The sequence below is a fragment of the Aptenodytes patagonicus genome, chromosome 10, assembly GCF_965638725.1.
Source record: "Aptenodytes patagonicus chromosome 10, bAptPat1.pri.cur, whole genome shotgun sequence".
Lineage (NCBI taxonomy): Eukaryota > Metazoa > Chordata > Aves > Sphenisciformes > Spheniscidae > Aptenodytes > Aptenodytes patagonicus.
Window position 1 is genome coordinate 22,338,335 of NC_134958.1, and position 22,895 is coordinate 22,361,229.

General features: G+C 62.8%; 2 protein-coding genes across 2 annotated transcripts in view; one reads left to right on the forward strand and one right to left on the reverse strand.

Annotated features, from left to right (window-relative positions):
• The window catches only part of CCDC33 (coiled-coil domain containing 33), a 45,334-nt gene extending 33,645 nt beyond the window's left edge, over positions 1 to 11,689 (forward strand). Inside the window, 11 exon segments of the mRNA XM_076348677.1 lie at positions 7,511 to 7,617; positions 7,941 to 8,100; positions 8,983 to 9,178; positions 9,295 to 9,383; positions 9,611 to 9,742; positions 9,947 to 10,019; positions 10,275 to 10,396; positions 10,610 to 10,693; positions 10,790 to 10,898; positions 11,296 to 11,418; positions 11,421 to 11,689. Coding sequence (XP_076204792.1) covers positions 7,511 to 7,617; positions 7,941 to 8,100; positions 8,983 to 9,178; positions 9,295 to 9,383; positions 9,611 to 9,742; positions 9,947 to 10,019; positions 10,275 to 10,396; positions 10,610 to 10,693; positions 10,790 to 10,898; positions 11,296 to 11,418; positions 11,421 to 11,689 — 1,464 coding nt within the window.
• A 130-nt stretch (positions 11,690 to 11,819) lies between these two features.
• On the reverse strand, positions 11,820 to 15,639 carry CYP11A1 (cytochrome P450 family 11 subfamily A member 1). The gene is made up of 9 exons (XM_076348732.1): positions 15,380 to 15,639; positions 14,647 to 14,802; positions 14,234 to 14,433; positions 13,621 to 13,824; positions 12,937 to 13,097; positions 12,693 to 12,859; positions 12,461 to 12,539; positions 12,060 to 12,251; positions 11,820 to 11,942 (listed from the first exon to the last, which is right to left on the reverse strand). The coding sequence occupies exons 1-9, from the start codon at positions 15,637 to 15,639 to the stop codon at positions 11,820 to 11,822; spliced, it is 1,542 nt and encodes a 513-aa protein (XP_076204847.1).
• Between the last annotated feature and the right edge of the window lie 7,256 nt (positions 15,640 to 22,895).

Genomic DNA, 22,895 nt, shown 5'->3' on the forward strand with positions numbered 1-22,895 from the left:
ATTTTGTTCCCACCACTGCACGTGTGCCACCAGCTCCATCACATAAGATGAGAGCCCAGATGTGCAGATTGTCCCCTCAAAACACACCGTGGGGTGGTAAAACAGGCAGTGTTGGTTGGGGGCAGGATTTCTTGCTTGCCAGCAGCATTGGGGCCCCTTTGCTGGACCCATTTCCAGCTGCCGGGTGACCTCTGAGGAAGATGGGGGCTCCTGCGTCCGCTGAGCGGGGTCTTCTGCCTCGTCGAGCTGGGAGGGGACTCCCAGCACAGCATGGCACTGCTGAGCCCAGCAGCTCCTCAGGGCTGGTGCCTGCAAAGGTGGCCCGCTGGCAAGGGGAGAGGGGGATGCGAGGGGGATGCGAAGGATGAGGGTGCTGCAAGGGAAAAGGATGGCACAGGGGGAGAAGGTGCTGCAAGGGGTGAAGATGCTGCAAGGGGCTGAGGGTGCTGCGAGGGGAGAGGGTGTTGTGAAGGGAGAGGGGGACATGAAGGGAGAGGGGGCTGCAAGGGAAAAGGATGCTGCGAGGGGAGAGGGTGCTGCAAGGGGTGAAGATGCTGCAAGGGTCTGAGGGTGCTGCGAGGGGAGAGGGGGACGTGAAGGGAGAGGGGGCTGCAAGGGAAAAGGATGCTGCGAGGGGAGAGGGTGCTGCATGGGGTGAAGATGCTGCAAAGGGAGAGGGTGCTGTGAGGGGAGAGGGGGATGCAAAGGCTGAGGATGCTGCAAGGGAAAAGGATGGCACAGGGGGAGAAGGTGCTGCAAGGGGTGAAGATGCTGCAAGGGGCTGAGGGTGCTGCGAGGGGAGAGGGGGACGTGAAGGGAGAGGGGGACATGAAGGGAGAGGGGGCTGCAAGGGAAAAGGATGCTGCGAGGGGAGAGGGTGCTGCAAGGGGTGAAGATGCTGCAAGGGTCTGAGGGTGCTGTAAGGGGTGAGGGTGCTGCGAGGGGAGAGGGGTTTGTGAAGGGAGAGGGGGCTGCAAGGGAAAAGGAATGGCACACGGGTGAAGGTGCTGCAAGGGGTGAAGATGCTGCAGGGGGCCGAGGGTGCTGTAAGGGGTGAGGGTGCTGCGAGGGGAGAGGGGTTTGTGAAGGGAGAGGGGGCTGCAAGGGAAAAGGAATGGCACACGGGTGAAGGTGCTGCAAGGGGTGAAGATGCTGCAAAGGGAGAGGGTGCTGTGAGGGGAGAGGGGGATGCGAAGGATGGGGATGCTGCAAGGGAAAAGGATGGCACAGGGGGAGAAGGTGCTGCAAGGGGTGAAGATGCTGCAGGGGGCCGAGGGTGCTGTGAGGGGTGAGGGTGCTGCGAGGGGAGAGGGGTTTGTGAAGGGAGAGGGGGCTGCAAGGGAAAAGGATGCTGCGAGGGGAGCGGGTGCTGCATGGGGTGAAGAAGACGCTGCAAGGGGTGAAGACGCTGCAGGGCCCGAGCGCGCTGGGAGGGAGAAGGCCGCCGGGAGGGTCGAGGGCGCTGCGGCCCCGCTCCCCCGCTCCCCCGGGCCGCCGGCCGGCCCCGTCCGCGGCTGCAGCCCCATCTAGCGTCAGCCCCGCCGCCCTGCCGAGCCCCCGCCCCGAGGCTCGCCGGAGAAGGAGCTCCGCACGGCTCTGAAAACGCCCGGGAGAACGCAGGGTTCCCACAGAGGGGGACAAACGAGGATTTACTCTACATTTCATTTTTAAGCTGCAAGCTAAGTGCCAGCCGAAATCCAACAGCAGCTGCAGCCGGGCTCCGGTTTGGTGCCCGGGGTCGCCGCTCCTCTTCTCCGGGCTGGGAGAGGCAGGGATGGAGGCAGGAGCGGTTGCAAGGTTGGGATGAGGATGCTCCTCTCCGCCCTGGCCCCGGGTGAGGCTCAGTGAGGTTTGCAGGTGAGCTGGACACCCATGGGTGCCCGAGCACCCACAGGCACGAGGCTCAGCCCGTGTCGGGCTGGGTGGGTGAGGGTGGGTTTCCCCAGCACACCCGTTACGCAGGATTAAGCCGATTAATAAAAGAGGCCCATAAATCAGCTAATGTGACCCCAGGTGATATTTATGCCCTTCTTACTTCTCAAGGAGATTAAGGATTCAGCAATTTGCTTCCCCTTTTATTTAATTAGCTTTTTGCCCTGGTGATGATGAACCCGGCGCGCCCAGGTGCCGTGCTGAGGGCGGGTCCCCCAGTGTCCCCCACTGTGTGACACCGGGGCATGGACGGGGCGACCCGCATCCAGCAGTCACAAAGGGGGGAGAGGATCTTGATGGGATTTAGAGTATGACAGAAGCCTCCCAGCCACCCCAAATCCGGCTGCAAGATCCCCGGTCCCTGCTTCCAGCCCGGCTGGGCTGGGGGAGAGTAAAAGCAGCTGGAAATGCTGTTTTCTTGCGGGCAAGATGGGGCGAGATGGGATGGCGAGGAGCGGGACAGAGGGCCGTGGCTTTTGCAGGGCAGCGGAGGGTGCTGGAGGGGCAGGGACCCAATGGCAGAGGGGTGGGGGAGGCTGGGAGCGGGTTGGGGGGCTTGCAAAGGGTCTGAGTGCCGCGGCTACGTTGCATGAGGGGTTTTTTGGTGATCCAGGCTCTGGGCAGGGGTGGGAAACAGGTCGGGCGTGGTGGGCTTTGCACGCGCTTCTCCTGCTTGGGTCTGGGTGGCCGTGGGTGTGGCTGCGGGGGGTATGGACCGGGGACCCCAGCAGTGAGCCAGAGCAGGGGAAAAAGAGAAAACTGGCTCCAAAATACCATTTTTTGTGTGTTTGGGGGTGCGTGCGTCGGCATGTGTGCGCCCTTGTGCGTCCTGCTCCAACCCAGTCCCGGCAGCACTACTAAACCCTCGGTGAACAGAGCACCGAAGGGCTCGTCCACCCTCGTTTAGTGACTTCTCAGCCTTTCCCGGTGCTAATTAATGAAGGATGGGGCCCGATGGCCGGGGGGCAGATGCTCGGGGTGGTAGGTGCTCGGGGTGGTGGGTGCTCAGGGCGGCGGGTGCTGCGCGGCACTGGGTGCTCTCGGCGCGGTGGCTTGGGGTGTTGATGGATTTATGCTTGCTGCTGAAATGCAAGGGGCGTTTTATCAGCAAATCGAGTCACTACATAAGCAAACATGAAAATGGATGGCCACAGCGCCGGCAATAAACCGCCTGCCAGGCCAAGGGCAAGTCACGGCAGCGCCTGTCACCAAGGGTGATGGGGATGCCTGGGTTTTATCCCTCTGCAGCCACTTATTTTTCAAAGCCCAGGGGTTGAAAATGCTTTGAGGACACTTAAAAAGTGTGGGGCTAGGGGAGGGTATTTAACTCGGGTCCCACGCGCGGATTTTAAAAGGTATGCTTGGAAAACAGACTCTTTGGGGAGCTGCCGAGTGCTGCCAAGTCTCCCACTGGTACTGGGGTTTTTTGGTGATATTTCTCCACTTCTTCACATCCCCAGTTGCTGGAAACGTGTTTATCTTAAGAACAGATGAGGATGTTTTCCTAGGAGGGAAAAAAAAAAACCCTGCAAAGGACCAGCGGGAACCCAGGGTAACAGTCGTAACCTGTTTCCCTCATTTTTTGATCTCAGGAGGGGGCTTTTTTAGGTCTGGCCCCGGTTTGTGGTCATGGGTGAGCAGCAGCACTGGGGGATGCTCTGACCCATGCTGGGAGGAGAGACCCATCCTGGGAGGCTCCGCTGACCTCCCCTTCCTCCCCTTCCCCCTGGTCACCATGGGCAGCAGGACGTCACCTGGGGACATCACTTGGGGACATCACTCCGGCTGTCCCCATCCCTCCCAAAAGCAGCCCCGTGCAGCGGGATGGGGGAAAAACTGTTTTTTCAGGAGCCAGGAGCTGACTCAGCCGGAGTTTGCTCTCAGAAGTCATCCCACCTCTTCCTAGCCGCTGGTTTTCTTTTTTTTCTCCCCCCCCCCCCCCCTTCTTTTTCTTTGAGCAAAATAAACCAGCAGCGACTCACAGAGGAATCACGGTCCCTGCTGGTGGCACGACTGTTTTCTTGAGCCTTATCTTGAAGAAGCAGGCGGGCGGGTGGGAGCCCGAGGAGCAGTCGTCTCTACACCAAGCATCTTGCCTCCCCGAGTTACCCGGTGTAATTCAGAGGCTTTTATTTCCTTGTACGACACGATATCAGCAGCCGGCAGCTGGGCCCGGAGCCGGATAGCGATGGTAATCGCCCGCCCTAAAATCATCATCCTGGTTGGGAAGGGAGCGGAAGATGTGGTGTCTCTATTAAATCGAACTCGGCTCAGATTAAGCACTTTTTAATGCAATCCAATTAACTCTTAAATTGAATTGTAATGCTGTGGCTAATATACACCACCCCCCACCCCCCCCCAGCACGGCTCCCCCCCTGGCCCCAACGTATGGGAAGGGAGTTCAGCCTCGGTTTAATCAGATAAAACCCCGCTTACTCGCTGCCTTTCGCCGGCGGGTGCATCCCGCCAAGGTGTGCGGCGAGCGGCCGGGCTAAAAATCTCCTTATTTCCCCCGGGGGACCCGCAAAGCCCCCGGTGGTTGGCGTTCCCCAGGGAAACGCTTCGATTTTGGAAGTAGAGGGGAAAAAAAAAAACCCACAACCCAGTTGACCCACCGATCTGCCCACCCAGATGTTGTCCCGTGGATGGGTTTGGGTACCGGTGTGTCACCGGGGAGGGGTTGGGGGCATCGGGGACCTGACGTTCTCCCCCCCAGCCCCAGCCGGTACCCGTGTCCCGAGGGGATGGGGGTAAGGTTGATGGAGGCATCGGGCAAAGCAAATGAAGGCGTCGTTATCTCCTGATGGTTTCGTGAGCTTTTGTTACACAAAAGAGGGAAAAATTGGATTTTTTTCCCCTCTGATCTTCCTAAGCTGCTGCAGCAATTTTTTTTCTCAGATATGTAAATCTGAGCTTATCCCAACTTCGTAACAATTAAGGAATGGGGCTTAATACTCATCCAGGGACGTGTTATTTGTTGGGCTGGAGAGAGACTGTGTTGCAGAAGAGGCTGGTGCGCTGCCAGGGGCTCAAATGCCTCCGTGCTCACGAGTGAAACGAGTTGGCCCGTCCTCAGCCTCTCTCCGGGGGTGCCTTGCTGTCCCCTCCCCGGCCAGGGACGGGGGCAGGCCGTGCCACGTGGATGCGGCATCCTCCGGCACACCTTATTTTTGGCCATTTTCAGACCTGTGGGCTCCCCACCTGCTTCCCGCAGAGGTTTATTGCCAGCTGCCCCTCCTCGCTTTGCTCCGTGCTGCTCCTTCGCCCGTCTGGAGATGAATCGATTCAAGCTAATCGGATACATCAAAGTGTCTCGGAGCAATTCGTTAAGTAAATAAAAAAAAAAAACCAAACCAACTTGGCATGAGCAAATACGGGAAGGAGGGGGGCGGCTCGTCGGGGCGGATGAAAGGCTCTAAAGGCAGGGGAAGCTTCAGAGGCTTGGAAACGATGAGGGGAAAAAAAATTAAAAAATAAATAGCCGGTGCCGGGAGTTTCAAAGCTTCCGTCATTTCAGACGTGGATTCCCAGCCTTTCATCCCAGACCCCTGCGGGAAGGAGAGACGCAGCTATCTCCGGGTGGATTTGAGATAGGAGGTGTAGGGGAGAATGTGTCCAAATACCCTTAGCTCTGCCCCCCGTCCCCAGAGGCAGCGCCGGGGTGACGCCGGGACAAGCGCGGGCGGGAATACGGGACGGTGGGTGTCTGAGCAGCGTTAGGCTGGGACTAAAGGCGGGGGATGGTTTTTCAGCCTCTGCAGGTAGCGTCTGAGCCTTAGAAAAGCTGTGGTTCAAGCCAGCACCTTCCAGCGCAGGCAGGGAAAGCAGCTGCCCGGCCCGGGCAAGCCAAGCGCAGTCCCGTGCATTATTGATGGAGCAGATAATTGCGCGCTTCCCACCGGCTCTTTGATGAAAAATTGATGGCACGGGACAAGGTAGCGAGGGGCTCCATCGACTTACACCGGCCTCTTTGTTTCTTAACAAACACCGAAGGAGAGGTGGATGCGGGATGTCGCAGCGGGTGGGAGGCACAAGGGCCTCTGTGGGTACCCGGAAAGGAGGACAGGACTGGGGGACCGGTTGGGGCAGAGCACGCCTTGCCTTAAAATGCTAGAAATTCAATCCCGGGATGAAAGTGGGGTTTGATCAGCGAATTATTCAGTGAATTATTCTCTGCTCGGGATCAGGCCAAACCCCGAGGCAGAGCTGAAGCCCGATGCTGCCCAGCATCTCCAAGACGTGGGTCCTCGGAAGTTAATTGAGCGTTTGAAACATCAGAGGAGCGTGCTGGGAGGGGAGAGCGTTTCCATGCCCACATCCAAGGCATGGAAATGAGGTGCTGTCACCACCAGAGCCATCCAACCGCGCTGGGACCCGGCGGTGGCTGCCACCGAGTCACCTCCTTGGGTCTGCACTGCTGGGAGCAGCGGATAAGGCAGCGGAGGCCGAAACCGGGATGGGGATGGGGAGGGGGAGCCCCCCCCTGGCTCCCAGCGAGGGGCTGGTGTCTCAAAGGGAGTGCTGCACTGCCGGCAGGCGCTGCCTGCTGCCCCCGATGGCTTTGGAAGCGGCCATAGGGTGCCAATGGGACGTGGGATGGTTGGAGGAATGCTAAAGGGGAAGAGATGCGGGGTGCCCGGGGCAAGGAGCAGCAGAGCCAGCTGCCTGCACCTGCCTGCACCTGGAATGCACCCATCGGGGTGCAGCCGGGTGATTTTAGGCGCTGAGCTGCTGCAGGGAGGAGTTGCTAAGAGGAGGGTTGTGTTGTAGCAACAGCCGCTAGCGCGCCAGGCTGCCGGGAGCCCCTGCGCCACCGAAATCCCTTTGCCAGCAAGAAAGGGCCCGGGAAAAACAGCTTTTCCTCATGTTGCAACACCCCGGCATCGCCGTAAGTCCACCAGCCGGCAGCTGGGGTGGCGGCACGGGGACGGGATGTTTGCCCGGGGGGGTGGCCGAGCCGCTGGGGAGTTTGTTTGGGGCAGGCAGAGCCTGGCAACCCGCCGGCGGGCAGGGCTGGCTGCCGGGAGCGGGGTACCGGGGGGACCGGGGCGCCCCAGGCGCGGGGATGATGCTGTACTACAGACCCTTCTCCTCCACTGTGAGTGCCGGGGGGCGGTGGGTGGGGATGGGGACGTCACCCTGTCTCTGGTGTCACCACGGGAGCTGAGGACCCAGAGGTCCCAGGGTGCTCGGTTGGGGTTGCTTTCGGTCATAGCCAAATTTCCTCCCAAGGGCGCATGGCTCAATGGTCCAGCCATGAGATGATGCTCAAAGCCAAGCATTTCTAAGCGTTCCCATCCTCAGGAGAAGGTCTTCCAGCCCTGTGGCCACACCGTGTTGCATCCAAGCCCCAAAGGGGGGTGCTTGAAGCATCGCAGCCAGCGATGCCAGAGGTTTTTGGGGCAGGGCTGGATCCTGACCCCAAAGCAACGATGGCAAAGGTGTTTTGCTCCAGGTGAAAGCCAGGAGAGCTGCTGCCGGCTGCGGGGAAGGGGCTGAAGGAGCTTGCTGCTCCTCTCGGAGGGCTTTCCCCGGCCTGCTCCTCATCCTCACCCTCCACTCTGATGTCTCCTGCCAGCTCCACCGAGACGATGTGTCCCTCCCGGTGACTGACGCCGTGGCCAGCATCCTGCCCGGAAAGCAGCTATTCCCAGGTGGGATGGGAGGACCATCGGAAGAGAGGAGGTACAGGGGCCACGCCGGTTTTGCAGCCCCCTCTTGGCTCTTTCTTCTCATCCTCCTTGGGGTGGTTTCCTCCTTCCTCCATTCTCCCCATGTTTTCCCCAGCAGCTTCTCCTCCCGCCCCATCACTGCCAATCTTCCTCCTCATCTCCTCCAGGCTCCCACCCTCCCTGCACCCCCCATCCCCACCAGCACTTGCCTTGCCCCCTGGCACCCCAAATAAGCTCCTTGTCTCCTAAGGAGGGTTCCCCGGCCAAGGCTTTGCCAGTGTTTCGCCCGGGCGGGAGCAGCTGGCCAAGGGTGTCCCCCCGCTCTCTGCTCCGCAGGTCCCAGGAGATCATCGGGGACCACCGGGAGACGGTGAGTGCCAGGGAGACGGGAGGAGCGGGGGGCAGTGGGGGCACCAGGGGGGACAGCAGTGTCCCCGAGGCGGGTCCTGGCTCCTGTGGGGACCAAAGCCAGGATGCTGTCGGCTCTACGCTGCCGGTGAGTGAAGGTCTGGTGGGGGGGCAGCCCTTGCGTTTGTCTTGGGCATGAACTGAGTCCTGGGTGAAACAGCTCTCGGGCAGATGGGGAGGAAGGAGCCGAGCCTCTGGCAGCACCTGCTCCCCCCTTCCCCCCCTTCCCCAAGGCTGCGTGATGCTGCTGCACCCCCTCCCCGCGCCCCGGCCCCTCCCGCGGGCCGCTGGCCAAGGCCATCCCCAAGGCTGGGAGCGGGGGGCCAGGGGAGCTGGAGGCACGCGGCTCCCCCCCAGCCAAGGTCCCCGCTGCCAGGATCCTTTCCGCAGCCCAGCGTGGCAGGGAGGGATTCCGGAGGGTCAGCCTGAGAAGATGCAAACCCTCAGGGAATTATTTCCCCCCAGCATCACCTGGCAAGACATTCCCCGGCCGCACGGGTGCTAAAAACCCCTCGGGCTCATCTGTATTAAACATTCATCCTCTGTTATTCTTGACCACCTCCCTTCTTCTGAAGACCTGCAAAGCCCCGTAAGGCTCAGAGCGTGAGGTTGACCCCCAGCTCTGACACTGCTCCACCCTACGTCCTTGGGAGAGTTGTTTTTCCACCAAGGGGGGTGGTGGGAAGAGATGGGGAAATGTGGGGGGAAGGTGTCTGCGGGGTGGAGAGAAGAAGGTTTGGAGGGAAGGAGAGAAGGATGGATGGATGGATGGATGGATGGATGGATGGATGGATGGATGGATGGGGAAAGGAAGGATGGATGGTTGCAAGAAGAGGGGAAAACCTGGATGTTTCTTAGTTCCTCCGTGGTGGGTCTAACCCTCAAGACAAATATCCTCAGCTGAGCCCTTGGTGACGGGCAGAGCCTGGGCTGGCAGCGGGGTGCCAGCGGCTCTGCTCTGGGCTGGCAGGAAGGAAGCAGCTACCGCCTGGCGCTGAAGCGGATGGCGGGGGACCTCCTGTCCCTGCGCCAGCACGTCGCCAGCCTGGAGGTGGAGAACGGGCACCTGCGGCGCAGCCTGGCCTCGCAGGAGGAGCTGGGCCACGCTCTGCTTGCCGATGCGGACCTGGACGTCATGACCCGGGAGGAGCTTCTGGACAGGCTTGGTGCGTGATGGGGAAGGCGGAGGGGTGGAAATTAGGGGACCCCTCTCCCTCACGCAGCGGAGGGGACGACACCATCCCCTGGCCGGGTGCCAAGGATGTGGCACGGACTCTTGCAGCCACCCTCAAGCGCAAGCTGGTGGCCAGCACAGCGGAGATGAGGAGGCTGAAGGACCGTGTCCAGCAGCTGCAGAACGAGCTGATCCGGGTACGGACGCCGGCAGGAGCGGGCAGGGGCTGCCCGAGGGACGGGGTGGGGGTGGAGGAGCAGGGGGGCAGCAGGGAGAGCATCACGGCACCCCCATAGCCAAGCAAGTGCCTGAAAGCCCCAGGACCCCCACCACGAGGCTCTCCCAGCCCTACAAGTGATGCCCCAAGACTTGAGGCTCGGCACGGAGGTCCCTGGGGGTTTTCCCCTTCCTCCCCCCCCCCCAGAAAAATGACCGGGAGAAGGACCTGGTGCTACTCCAGCGAGCCCACTGGCAGCAGCAAGCCACGCTGAGGAGGTGCCAGGAGAAGGTGGCCAAGACGAAGGGCTTGGGGGAGACGGTGCGGCAGCAGGAGAAGGTGAGTTGGGGGGCACGAGGTTGGGAGTGAGAAGGGCAGGTTGAGGGGCACGAGGCTCTTTGGAGAAGATGGGACCCTTTGGCCTGTTCCACCCCTCTGCAAGCACTACCTGGTGCCGGAGGGGATGTGATGGCCACCACAGCCTTGCATCGAGCTGTCCCCCGTGCCCTGGTGACGCGGGGACGGCTCTGCTCTCTCCCGCAGGTGATTGAGGCGATGGAGCGGATGCTGCAGGAGAAGCTTGCCGGGGCGGGCAGGAGCGCTGAGAAGCTGGCGGGTGGGTGCAAGTGGGGACGGGGACCCTCGGGGGGGCCACCCACATACAGCTGCTGGGCTCCGCTGGTGGCCATCCCCTTCTGATGGTTTGCACCATGGGATGGTTTGCGGTGGGGGATCAGAGGAGGTCCTGAGCTCCCTGTCACCCATCCCTGGGCATGAGGGAGATGGGGGCTTGCTCCTAGCCCCCATCTCTGCATGGGGCGGGGAGGGGGGGGTAGGACAGGTCCCAGTGGCCCCCCACCCCATCCCACAGGCGAAGCGCTCTCCGGGGAGGTGTACGCCGTGCTGCTGGCCGAGAACCGCAGGCTGCGGGAGGAGCTGGCGAGGCCCCCCCACCGCTCGGCCCCCATCGCCCTGCGGCCCCCAGCCTTACCGGTGAGACCAGGGAGGGGGTCACGGGGTGGGAAGGGGGGCAGAGCCGTGGCACCCCAGAAAACAACACCAGGGGGTGACTGGGCACGCCGGGGGCATCCCCCAGGTGGCATCTCTGGCTCTGTGGGGCGATAGCCATCCCCGTGAGCAAGGGGTGGGAAGGGGGGGATATCCAGCGTTGCCTTTCCCCACTCCTGCTCATCTCGTGGCCTGCAGGGTGTTTTTGGGGACACGGAGAAGCTGTCTCTGCTGGCCAAGCTGGAGGAGGCACGAGCCCGCGGGAGGGTGCTGGAGAGGCAGGTGGGCATCGCCCTCCCGCACCCCGCTTGATGGCGGGGGGCTTGGGGTGCTGGGCCGGGGTGGGGGACACCTCTGGCCCCCACGCCTTGGAGAGAGCCAGCCTGGTTTGGGTCTGTCCCAGCTGGAGGAGGCGTCGAGGAGGTGGGGACGGGAGAAGCAGGAGCTCGGCACTCGTCTGCTGGAGCGGCAGCACGGCTTCCCCCACGCCCCTGCCTCGGTGAGCACCCGGGGCGGGGGGACACCAGGGCCACCCCACATGGGGGCTGGCAGCTGGTGTTTGCTGCCAGGGGGACGGAGGGTGGCTCAGAGCCAGCCCTCTGCACCCAGGCAGCTGGGGTGGGGTGATAGTGGGGGGTCTCCATGCCCACCCCCACATCAGGGGGGATTTGCCTCAGTTTCCCTGCAGGACCCTGGGCAAGAGGAAGGGGGGTGGGTGGTCTCTAGGGCCGCAGGACCCCCTCCCGGCATCCCAGGATATGCCCCCCCACCAACCCCAGACCCCCTTATCGCAGCCCTCTCATCCAGAGCCGATGCCTCCCAGGGGAGTGGGGAGGGGGGGATGGATTTACAGCTCCCCGAGACCTTTTCCCATTCCCCACCAGAACCTGCCGGTGATCCCCACGGCCCCCCTGAGAAGACCCCAGCCCCTGCCCCCCCTGCCCTAGCCTGCGCCCGGCGAGAGAGACGGAGAAACCTAACGCTGGCAAAAAGGAGCCGGTGCTTTTTCACAAGATGAAATTACAGAGCAAGTTCGAGGCGAAGCAAAACATTAGAGGGTGTCGGGGGAGCATGGCCGCGATCCCCGGCCTGGTCCCTGGGGACCCCCGAGCAGCCGGAGGGGTGCAGCAGCAGCCACCCACCCCGCACCCCCTTGGGGGTTACAGGGGCGGCGGCGGGGCTGGGGTTCCTCCGGTTTATCTCCCCTGTGGCGTAAGCGCAGCCTTGAGCGGGCTGGAGCGAAGGCAGGGATGTGCCGAGCCAAGGCTGTGGCCGTGAAAGCGTCCCAGCCGTCCCCCAAATCGCAACCCCGTGCCGGAGTCTGGCTGTAAGGAGCCGAAAGCGCCTGCCGGGCTGTTGGGGATGTCCCCCAAACCGGGACCAGCTGGGTGTCACCCGGGACGGCTCCTCACGCCCGGGACTCGAGTGGCCGTAAGGTCAGGTAGATGGGTTTATCCGGGATCAGGATGAGATCGAACTTGGTCCCGACTTCCACCGCTCTCATGGTTTCGATCTTGAAGTTCTCCAGGATCTGGGATGGGGGAGAAAAGAGCAGATGGAAAACGCTGGAGGTACCAACACCCACGTGCCACCTCCCCGGTCCCTTCCAGCGCCAAGTCCCTGGCGTCCCCAGAAGCGGGATGCTCACGTGCATGAGGAAGAGCTGCATCTCCAGCTCGGCGATCCGGCGCCCCAGGCACTGGCGGGGTCCAAAACCAAAACCCAGCCCCTTGAAGTGCTTGGGACCGGCTGCCAGCCAGCGCTGGGGGCTGAACTGCTCCGGCTTGGGGAAGACCTTGGCATCCCGGCCCATGGCGTAGAGACCGACCTGCACCAACGTCTGCAGGGAAGGATCAGCCCTGTGGGTCTGGGCTCCCCACGGGGCTTCGCCAGCACTCGGGGTACAGGAAGGGGGTGCAGGGCTGGGATCCAGCCCCGGAGGAGCCCCAACGGCTGCTCCCCTCACGTCACGTGCTCCAGGTCCCACCTCCGTCCAGAGCCCCATGCAAAGCGGGTCGGGGTGAGGAGGGAGCCGGTGGCCGTGCTCACCTTGGGAGGGATGCGGTAGTCCTGGAGGATGACCTCTTGCATGGTGTACCTCTGCAGGGTCACCGCCACGGGGTGCAGCCTGGGGGGGGGAACAGGTCCCACGGACCTGATTTTGGGGACAGCCTGGCCCGCCCACGTGCTACCTTGGTGCACGATGTCCCAGCAGTGCCAGAGATTTGGGGAGGGGAGGGAAGGGGCTGGGGGGTGTTTTTCAGCAGGGGCTCCTCCTCACCTGAGCGTCTCCTTGACGGCGGCTTTGAGCAACCGGATGGTTTTCAGCATCTTCACCCTGTCCCCCGCCGCCTCCCGCTTGGCAGCCAGGACCTCTGCCCGCAGCTGCTCCTGGATCCCCGGGGACCGTGCCAGCTCGAACATGGCCCACTGCAGCGTCATGGAGGTCTGGAGCGGGGCAGGAGAGCAAGGCTCAACACCAGCCAGGACCTTCTCCCTGGCCAACAACCCTGCCTGCTCCTTACCGTGTCCACCCCGCCCGCCATCATCTCGGTGATGCTGGCCTTGATGTCATCCAAGGGCAGCTTGTCCTGCATGATGAGGCTGCAGAGGATGCCCATGTACTCCTTGGTGCTCTTGCGTTGCAGCCGCAGGTCCCGGTAGACGTTTTGTATGCATTTGTCCGCTGAGGAGACACGGAGACACGGCGTGGTCTTCCTCCCCCAGGGCCATGGTGGAGGAGGAAGGCACCAGATGGGGCACCTTAGGACATCACTGCCCCATGCTGGTGGCTTTTCCATCACAGTTGTCCCTGCAGCAGCCTGGGACTGCGGTCCCTGCTGCGGGACCCAGCAGTGGCTGGGTGGGCAGAGAGGGTGGGGGGTGAGGGTGCCCCCCCGGGGGGGGACACCCTGCAGGAGGGTTGTCCCAGGTGCCAAAAGCTCTCTGAGGCCGCAAGCCCCTCTGGGAGAGCTGCTCCCCTAAAAGTGATGCCCATCATCTGCCCTCCGCTACTCCTGGCTGGTTCCCCACTACTCTGTCCCACAAGCTCCAGATGTGGAAAGCCTTCCCGGCCTTGGTGGCAATGTGCTGGGTGGTTGGACCCAGGAGAAGGTCTCCACGCTGGTGAGATGAGGCTGCACTATGAAGCCAAGTCCTCAAAGGGGCCTTGGGTGACACAGGGAGGTGCGGGCAGGAGGAGCGCTCACCCTGGGTGAAGATGGCATCCCAGGCCTGGACATGGTCCCGCCACGTCTTGGCGTTGAGGTGGCGGAGGAGGGCGGGCGGCAGGTAGAGCATGGGCGAGGTGGTGTGGAACATCAGGGTCACGGCGTCGATGAAGCGCTGCGCCTCGGGATCCACGAAGTCCTGCAGCAGCCCCAGCCGCTCCCCGTACAGCACGTGGCACACAGCTGCGAGCCAGCACCCATGAGGGGACCTGGCCAGAGGGGACCCCGTCCCCTCCACCCTCCCATGGCCAATTCCAGCCTTTCCACGGCTACAGGGACCTGACTTGGCCTCCTCCTCGCTCCGAGCATCACGGGGCCATGGAGGCATCCCTTGTTGGGTAGGGTTGGCTACCAGTTGATGACCGGTAGATGATAAAACAGTGTTTTATCAACAGCGTTGAGTTGTTCTCTACTTGTCTGGAGAGAGGACATCCCTCTAGACCCTATGGCTTTGGGGGAGAAGCTTGTTTGCCCATCTCTGAGGATGAAGCTGGGGGAAACGCAGCGTCGCCCATCTCGGGCACCATGCAAAGGGGTGTTTCGGGGCGGGGGGGGAACATGTCTTGCAGAGACTCATGCCCCTGACACTCACACTCCAGGGCGAAGCGGAAGAGCTCGTGGGTGAAGTCGGCCGTCCAGCTCTCCCGGCCGCTCTTCCCCACCTGGGCTCGTGCCCGCCGGACAAAGTCCTCGCCCACCTCACTCAGCAAAGGCACGAAACCCTCCACCACCTGCGGCGACAGCACCTCCTTGTTCAGCATCAGGCGGTCCGAGCGCCAGGCCTCCCCCGTCCTGCAGGACACCAAAGTGGGGGGGTCAGTCAGAGGCGTGTCCCCCCCATCCACACCCCCGCGCCAGAGGATGCCACCCCCCAAAGCATGGGGCCAGCCAACGTCCCCATCACCCTCCTGATGCTCCAGCTTCTCACCGCCCTGTGTGCCGGGGCTATTGCGGTAGGACCTGGGAGCCCCATTTTGAGGGGAACCCCCCTGCCCCCCGACTCACTTGAGGAGCACGCCATAGGGCTTGTTGCGGTAGTCGCGGTAAGCCACCCAGGGGGGCACACTGAAGCGCTCCGGCAGTGTCCCCTCCGCCTGGAAGAGGGTGGCGGCGTCCCGGGGGCTGATGATGTTCACGCTCTCGTAGACACCCAGCTTCTCCCTGCCGGGGCGCGGAGGGGGGTCAGCCCTGCACCCCGACCCCCACCTGCATCCCCCCGCAGCCCCTCATCTCCCCAGATCAACCACCTTCCCCCAGCACCCCCAAATCATCCACCCTCCCCCTCGCACTCCCCAAAATCCTGTCTGTGGGTCTCATCCCAGGGGATGCAGCGGCTCAGCACCAGGATCGGGCCCCAGGGCTCAGGCAGGCACGGGGGGGGGGGTGCTGGACCTGGACCTCCCCCCCATCCCTCTCTGCCTGGGGATGTCAGCTCCGGACCTTCGGAGATCACAGGGGGCAGAGCCCCTCTCCAGCCCTGCCGCCCCCTCCTCCCAACATCCCACATCCGCAAGGTACGAGCAGGTCTCCCCTCTCGCCCCTCACCGTGGCATTGAGCCTGGCTGGCACACGGCAAGATGACGTGCTCCGGCAGCTCAGCCACCTATTTACCCTCCTCTCGCCCGGAGCAGGGCTGGGAATAGCAGCAGCATCCCGGACTGGAAAGGCTGCCAGAGCCGGAGAGCCCGGGGGGGGGGGGGGGGGGGGGGGGGAATGCCAGGGCCAGATGCTGCCTCACCTGTAAATGGGCCCGAACTGCTGGAACTTGCGAGCCATGATGTGATGGACGTTGTGCAAGCCGCCCTCCTGCCAGAAGCGGTAGAGGTTGAGCCAGCCGGCTCGCCAGTCACCGGGCAGCTGGTTAAAGGGTCGAGGAGCTGGTGGGATGGGGGGTGCATGCGATGGGGTGGCAGCCCCCCGAGTCCGGCGGCATCCCCCAGCTCGGGCAGGGGGACATCCCCGCAAGGCGCCTGGCTTGGGCGCAGCCCGGGCGAGCATGGGAGCGGGCGGCGGGAGAGGGAGGCGAGGGTGGCCTCACTCTTATCCCGCCTCAGCCGCCGCTCAAGGTGAGATGCTCTCGCCCGCCTCCCGATGAGTCACGGCCGCCCCAGGGACCAGGGACGGGGACAGGCACAGGGCGTTTCGCCCCGGCACCAAGGCGGGCTGACATTGGGGAAGGCAAGTGGGTTTGCCAAGCATTGTCCTCTCCCAGCCTTGCCACAGGGGGCTTTGCCGGGTGATGCACAGATCTCGAGCGGCGTGGGGTGACGAGGGGTGACGCTGGCAGGTGGCCCATGCCACCCCAATAAAAGCGGGTGCTGTTGCAAGCGCTGGAAAAGAAAACCCAGCTGCCAAGGGGAGAAATGTTTTGTCTGCAGAATAAATGATAGAAATGATCTAGGGGACAAAATAGCGTGGGTTAGACTTAATAAAGCTCCAGCCTGATGGGTCACCGCAGGAGGGGACAGCCTTGGGGACTGCCTGGCCACCGCCGGGGGTGTCTCACCTCCACCCACCCCAGGGCAGGGGGTCCTAGGGGAGGCAGGTCCCCCCTTCCTGGGCTCTCCTGTCCCAGAGCATCTCCTGTCGGCTGCCATTTAACGCAGGAACCCCAAACAGCCCCCCCCGCCAGGAGGGAGAGGCGTTTTGGGGTGTCGTGGCCCCCACGGAGCTGGGGACAAAGGCCCCCACCCCCGAGCGTGGTGGCAGACACCTTCCCTTGTCCCCAGGCCCAGTAACACCCACTGGTGACCAGTTATCAATGGAGTGTGGGAGAGTTAATGGGGGGGGGGTGTCACCGGGCCTTTCTGGGGCATCCCTTTGGGGTGTCCCTGGAGTTGGTCTTGAGCATCCCTGGGGCGTCCCTGGGGTCTCTGGGGTGTCCCTGGAGAGGGGGGGGGGAAGATTCCAGGCAGGTCCCTGGGGTGTCCCTGGACTTTCCTTGGGGTGACCCGGGGGTCCCTGGGGCACAACATCCCACGGCCTTGAAGGCTGGAGGAGGAGCTCGAGGAGGGCTCTGCTGGGCTTATTCTGGTTTTCAACCTCTCTTAGGTTCTCATTTTCCCCGGGAAAGGCAGCGGGGGACGCCTGCGGCCGAGGATGCCGAGCCGGGCTCCGCGGCGGCTGCCAGAACGGCGGCGGGCACCGGGGGGCGCGCCTGCCCCGTCTGCCGCCACCGGCGCCGGCGACAGCCGCCGGCCTGTCCCCTCCCTCCCCGCCACGTGTAGCCTGTCACCTGCCAGGCACCGGCTCTGTCCCCTCCTGCCCCGCGGTCCCTGTCCCCTCCCAAGGCACCGGCTCTGTCCCCTGCTGCCCCGCGGTCCCTGTCCCCTCCCAAGGCACCGGCTCTGTCCCCTCCTGCCCCGCGGTCCCTGTCCCCTCCCAAGGCACCGGCTCTGTCCCCTGCTGCCCCGCGGTCCCTGTCCCCTCCCAAGGCACCGGCTCTGTCCCCTCCTGCCCCGCGGTCCCTGTCCCCTCCCAAGGCACCGGCTCTGTCCCCTCCTGCCCCGCGGTCCCTGTCCCCTCCCAAGGCACCGGCTCTGTCCCCTCCTGCCCCGCGGTCCCTGTCCCCTCCCAAGGCACCGGCTCTGTCCCCTCCTGCCCCGCGGTCCCTGTCCCCTCCCAAGGCACCGGCTCTGTCCCCTCCTGCCCCGCGGTCCCTGTCCCCTCCCAAGGCACCGGCTCTGTCCCCTCCTGCCCCGCGGTCCCTGTCCCCTCCCAAGGCACCGGCTCTGTCCCCCTCCTGTCCCGGCTTGTCCCAGCTGCCACCGTATGCGTGAAGATGCCCACCTTGGGTCAACACCCGCCGGCTCAGCGTGCGTCCCAGAGCAGCCCCACACCCCCGGGGGACATGGTGGCACAGTGCCACCCCGCCGTCCTTCACCCCTGCACTGTCACTGTCCTGGGTGGGACCTGCTGCCTCCCCTCCGGCCGCGGGAACGGGGTCAGTCCGGAGCAGTTTGGCCACCTCGGTGCTTGTAAAAACAGAGTCGTGGGCCCAAGGGACACGGAGGGACGCACGGCCACGCGGCTGAGCTCTGCCCTCGCGCGGGGCTGGGTGGCCCTGTCGGCCACCAGCTCCAGCCCCAAGAGGGGACAGCCACCCATCGCACTCAGTGTCACCTCTGCACCCCCTCTTTCCACCGTCTCCCCAAAGCGTGGGGAGCCAGCTCATGGGCTCCATCACCCTGTGCCTGTGCCCCGCATCTCCAAAGGGTCCCACGCACATCCTCCGTGGGGGCCCTGCCCTCCTCTCTCGATGCCCCCCCACACCCCAGGAGGTCTCCAAATTTTCCGGACACCTCCCCAACGGTGTTGCCACCCCTGCAGCGTGAAGGAAACGCGACGGTTTGTCCCCCCTCTCCGACAACCCCCGAACACGTTGTTCGCAGAGGAAACCGCCGGCTGCCGCGGTGGGCACAGGAACCCGTGTGGTTGGGGGGGGGCTCTGATGGAAAGGTGGGGGGCCAGGAAACGGGTCGGGGAGGTGCTCAGAAACCCACAGCATCACTCTTTCCCCAGCCAGCAGAAATGGCAGCGGGGACGGGGCTCTGACTGCTTTTGCCGATGGCCTCATCCGTCATGAGCAAAGCAGGCGGCATGTGGATGGGAGGAGGCGTTTCCCCCGCCTCCGCAGGCAGCAGCTCGCCCACGAAGCCCACATGACTCATGTGTATTCCTTACTATTTTTGGATGAGCCGAAACAGAGAGTCTCTCCCCTTCCTTCTCCCCGTGCCACCTACGCTGGGGACAAGGAGGGTCCTTCCAGCCGGGTTTCCTGCTACTGAGAGGTGGCAACAGTGGGCGTCAGGGTCTCGCTTTCCACCCGTGGGGCTTTCCGGGTGTGTATCACCTCCCGAGCGAGCAGGGTGACTAGCTGCCCAGCCCCTTCACACCTTCCCCCGGTAAATCACACCTCTGGGAGGCTGCTGAGAAACCCCTGGGCTTTCTGCTCCGCAGCAGGAAACGTCACTGAGCCAGCGCCGCAGCCCCAGCCCCAGCGAAACCCCAACCTCCCTGGAAAATCCCCCTCCTCGACCTCATCCCTCAGGCACCTGGGGCTCGGAATGCCAAGACTGCAGTGGTTTAGACGAGGGAAGGTGTCTTGGCAGAGCAGCTCATCCTTTCTACACCGCTGCAGACACCTCTGCCCCCCCTCCCCGAGCCGATGGGAACCGGCCGGGATGGGGCTGACTTCAGCCAGGGTGATGCTGGATCCGTTTTGCGGGGGGCAGAATAAAGTGACTGCATCACATCACTGGGATGGAGAGCGGAGCAGAGCAGGCGTGAAATTGGCGGTTGGAAAAAGGGCATGGAGCTGACTGCATTGCTTTCTTACCTTAAAAATACAGCCCGCATCCATATGTGGACGGACGCTGCTCGGCTCCCCGCCGATCACACTCGTCCCTTGGGAAGGACGGTGTTTTTCATGTATTTTCCAACAAGCTCTTTTCTTTTCTGCAGTGATTTCATCCCGGGGTCTTCCCCGCTCTCCGCATGAGCGAATCCATTCATTGCAAGCTTTCAGCTCCTGCCCACGAGCAGGTGGTTGGGAAAATTTCAGTAGTAAAACTCCTGCCCAGAAACCCCCTGTGATTCAGTTCAGGGCTGGAGGGGAGGGGGAAAAACTCATTTTCATAATATTAAGCTGAAAAAGAGAAAACTTTCAGCTGCAGACAGACCGTAGCCATGATCAAGCAGTTCTTCTTGCTGGAGGGTTTCCCCCGGGAGCAGAGAGAAGGGGATGACCCGGCGCGTGTTGGGCAGCATCCCTGAGGCACTCGGGGCTGAGCGCGTGATGCTCGAGGAGCTGCCGGGGGCACCCAGAGCATCTCATCGGGAGGACGGACCCAGCCAGGACAAGCTTTAATCTGAAACAGGGGCGAGTCTAGCTTGTTTTTATTGTCCCGCTCCATTAAACTGAATCTCCTCTTACTAATTTATTGCGTGCAGTCCCGGACCTAAAAATTGCCGGGCTGATGCCTGGCTTTTGGGGTCTCCATTGAGCTGGGATGGGGTATCTCAGCCCGATGGGACGCGTCCTTTGGCCGTGATCACCCCTCCGGGATCTCGGGGTGGAAATTCATGGCTGGAGAGGAAAGCTTTCATGTGTGTGGCTGCGGGGAGGAGGAACGTGGCCACATGAGGCAAAGGCACGCTGGTTTATCGCGGGTTTAACTTCCTCCAGAATCTCCTGGGTCATCTCATTTCTAGTAAGCGGCTGGATTTCCCACTCACATCGCTCGCCACAGCCGGCCCCGACCTTCCTTGGTGGCGTAGCATCACCCACGCCACATCCCCCATGCCCCGGCATGGACGACGGGCAAAAGGAGCCCAGAGCCGTGCACGGACAGACAGACAGACAGACAGACAGACAGACAGACACCTGCCCAAGGCTGGTTAAATCCCGAGATCCTCAGGGAAAAGGGGGAAATAGCTGCAGGGCAGCAAAGACCCCGTGCAAACAGAGCTGCCACATCACCGATGGGAAAAACAGGTTGGACGAAGGGGAGCGAGGGGTGAAGGCAGCTGGCAGCGAGCCGGGTGGGCAGCATGGTTTCGGTCACCCGATCCAGACACGTGAACTCAGTTTATGGTTCCCCTTTGCCAGCCTGTCCCGGGGGAAGCAGGCGGTGACACCGGCCGCGTCAGGCGGGACGGGCAGGATGGGTAGGACACCCATGGGAGAGCTGGCCCGGGGGTGACGGCGTGTGGGAGTGCCGCTGGGCCGGCTCCAGCTCTAACCGCAGCTCAGGTGTGGCCGGGAAGGGCAGCGTGTGCTGGACAGGCTGACCCCAAGATAAGGTGCAAGATAAGAAAAACGCCGGGAGCGGGCTCAGGCTGGTCAACGGGGAGGATGGAAGTTGTTGCCCCGGTGTGGCAGCACCTCTCCATCCCTGGGATCCCAGCTCCCGTGAAACCAGGGGTGCCCGTCGGGGCATCCCAGTTCCGAGCTCCCGCCGGCTCCTTCCGGGGTTGCTCTGTACCCCCATCCCGCCAGGAAAGGCTGCCCAGGGGGATGCTATGGCTGGAGACGGCATCTCGGGTGAGCCTACAGTCAGTGCATACCCCGGGTGCTTGCACGGAGCAAGCAGGCAGCCACTGTGGGATTTCTCACCAGCTCTTGGATCCGACTGGGGCGGATACAGGATTTCCTGGGTCTATTGTCCTGCCCAGCAAACCCTCCTCCCAGAGCAGCCTCCAAGGCCGCTGGCGAGGCTGGAGGCAGAAATAGCCCCCAAAAACGGCACTGGGAAAAATCAAATGCTCTCGAAGCTTTTGTTTCAGGCGTGTGCGTGCCCGTTCCCATTCAAACAAGGCTCCCAAAATAACTCGCTCGAACAATGTGGCCGCAGTCGGGGTGAGGGGGGCGACGCCTCGGCTTTCCCCTCCCCACGCATGCCTTTTCCCCTGAAGTCCACAATAAATCTCGGCGCATGTATTTGCTCAGCAGCCCCATAGTTTTCGGTTCATTGTATTCATAGGAAACAGCTGGCGGCCAGGGGAAATGCGGCCCAGCATAAAACACAGCCTGAAATGGTCGGTCTTTGCTGCTTTTCTCAGGAAATTTAGCAAAAGGCTCCGTCTTTTGTCCTGGCTGTCCCCAGGGAGCGGGGACAAGGGCTGGGCTGGGGAAGGAGATGCTGCTGCAGCCCCTACGCGGGTCTGTGGGGTCTCTATGTTATCCAGGGACCCAGGGCCGTCCCTGTGGCGCTCGGTCCCGTGCTCCCAGCCTGCTTCTTGGGCAAGAAAACCAAGCCCAGGCAGCCGAAACGGCGTTATCGCAGCCCTGCGCCCCGCACGGCCCCAGCTCATCGCTTCCCACCTGCTCCCAGGGGGTTGCAGCGTTGCCGCTCCCAGCCCTCCCGCTCGCCTCTTCCCAGGGCACTGCGAAACACTTCGGTGTTTGGGGGTTTAGCGACAGTTTTTAGAGCTTTGGTAATCCAACGCTTGGCAGCAATAGAGCTGGAAATGCAAACATCTCGGCGTCCGCATACAGCACCCGAGCGATAACGCCTGGGTGCCGGGTTTCTCTCCCTTCCCCGCCTGGGCGAGCTCCCCGCCTCCTCCCACCGTGGAGGGGGGGGCTGCCAGAGATCAAACTTCTTGTTTTAGCGCCGCTGAAACCTGCCTGCCTTTCGGTCCTGTTTCTCTTTCTTTACGTCAAGATGCCGCTACCGCATATGCTGCCGGCGCCAAGTTTTCTGCCAAACCCAGTGCTAAGAAAGAAACACGGCAGGGGAGGCTTTTGCTTTCGGCTGCCTAACCCCACCCCGCAGATCAGGGACCTGCAAAACTCTCCTGCAAATCCTTGGTCGGGACGTCTAGCACAGGTCCCAGGGGACAGAGGTGCCCGTCACCGCCGTCCCTGTGCCCCCCGGCTGGTCCCCCATCGCCTCCGATGCTTTGCAAAAGGAGCTCGCCGGTGCATCGCTGCGAACCGGGGCTGGAGCTCGGGGGGCTCCTACCCAACCACCAGTGCCCAAATATTTTCCCACACTACCTGCAGGAACAGGCCCAGCAGCAAGCACTAAGAATAGCGCACAGAAAGGCACCTGGGCACGGGTTTAGACGAAGCCGGGACCCTTTGAAAGCCCTGCAAAAGGGGAACGAGCGCTGCGACAGGTCTGCTGGGCTCTGCAACCGGTTCCGCCTTTGTGCCGAGGTGCTTTGATGGAGGGTTCGAAAGAGAGGGGGAGGCTATTGTTCCCTCCTGCTTTTGTTGGCATGTTTTTAAAGCTTGAATTCCTATTCCCTGCTTCCCTCCATCCCCGGCCTGGCCTTCCCCCCCCCTCCCGCCCCGGCTCTCAACCATCAGCTCATTTTTCCCCCAAATCAGCAGAAAGAGAGCTGCGAGTTCAGCACCGCTCCGTTTCACGGGCTGTCAGCCAGGCAGCCCGCGCGCGCGCCCTCCTAAAAGCCGTTCCCGACGTCAAAGCCAAGGATGCGCGGGAGCATCGCGATGCCTGCCCCGGCTCCCGGCGAGCGGCAGAGCCGCAGGCAGAAGGTGCCAGGACGGCTCCGCGCCCACAAGGACCCGCCGCCGCTATTTATATCCCTCGCTTTCCGCAGGCAGTGGGTGGTGATGAGCGGAGTTGCTGCTAACACCCGCCTTGGGATTCTCCAGTGGGAATTGGCCCGGCTTCTTGCTCCCGATGGTGCCAGCCTGAAGCGGGAGCAGCGAGCCCAGGGCACGAGGGGTGGCCTGGCACTGGGCTGGGGCTGCTGCTGGAGAGGAGAGGCAGGTAGGACAT

Coding starts and splice junctions, on each gene's coding strand:
- CYP11A1 (XM_076348732.1), bottom strand. CDS start 15,639: ATGCTCGCCCGGGCTGCGCCCAAGCCAGGCGCCTTGCGGGGATGTCCC. Junction 12,860..12,936: donor TGGCGGGCGGGGTGGACACG/GTAAGGAGCAGG, acceptor GCCCCGCTCCAG/ACCTCCATGACGCTGCAGTG. Junction 11,943..12,059: donor TGCAGCTCTTCCTCATGCAC/GTGAGCATCCCG, acceptor CCCCCATCCCAG/ATCCTGGAGAACTTCAAGAT.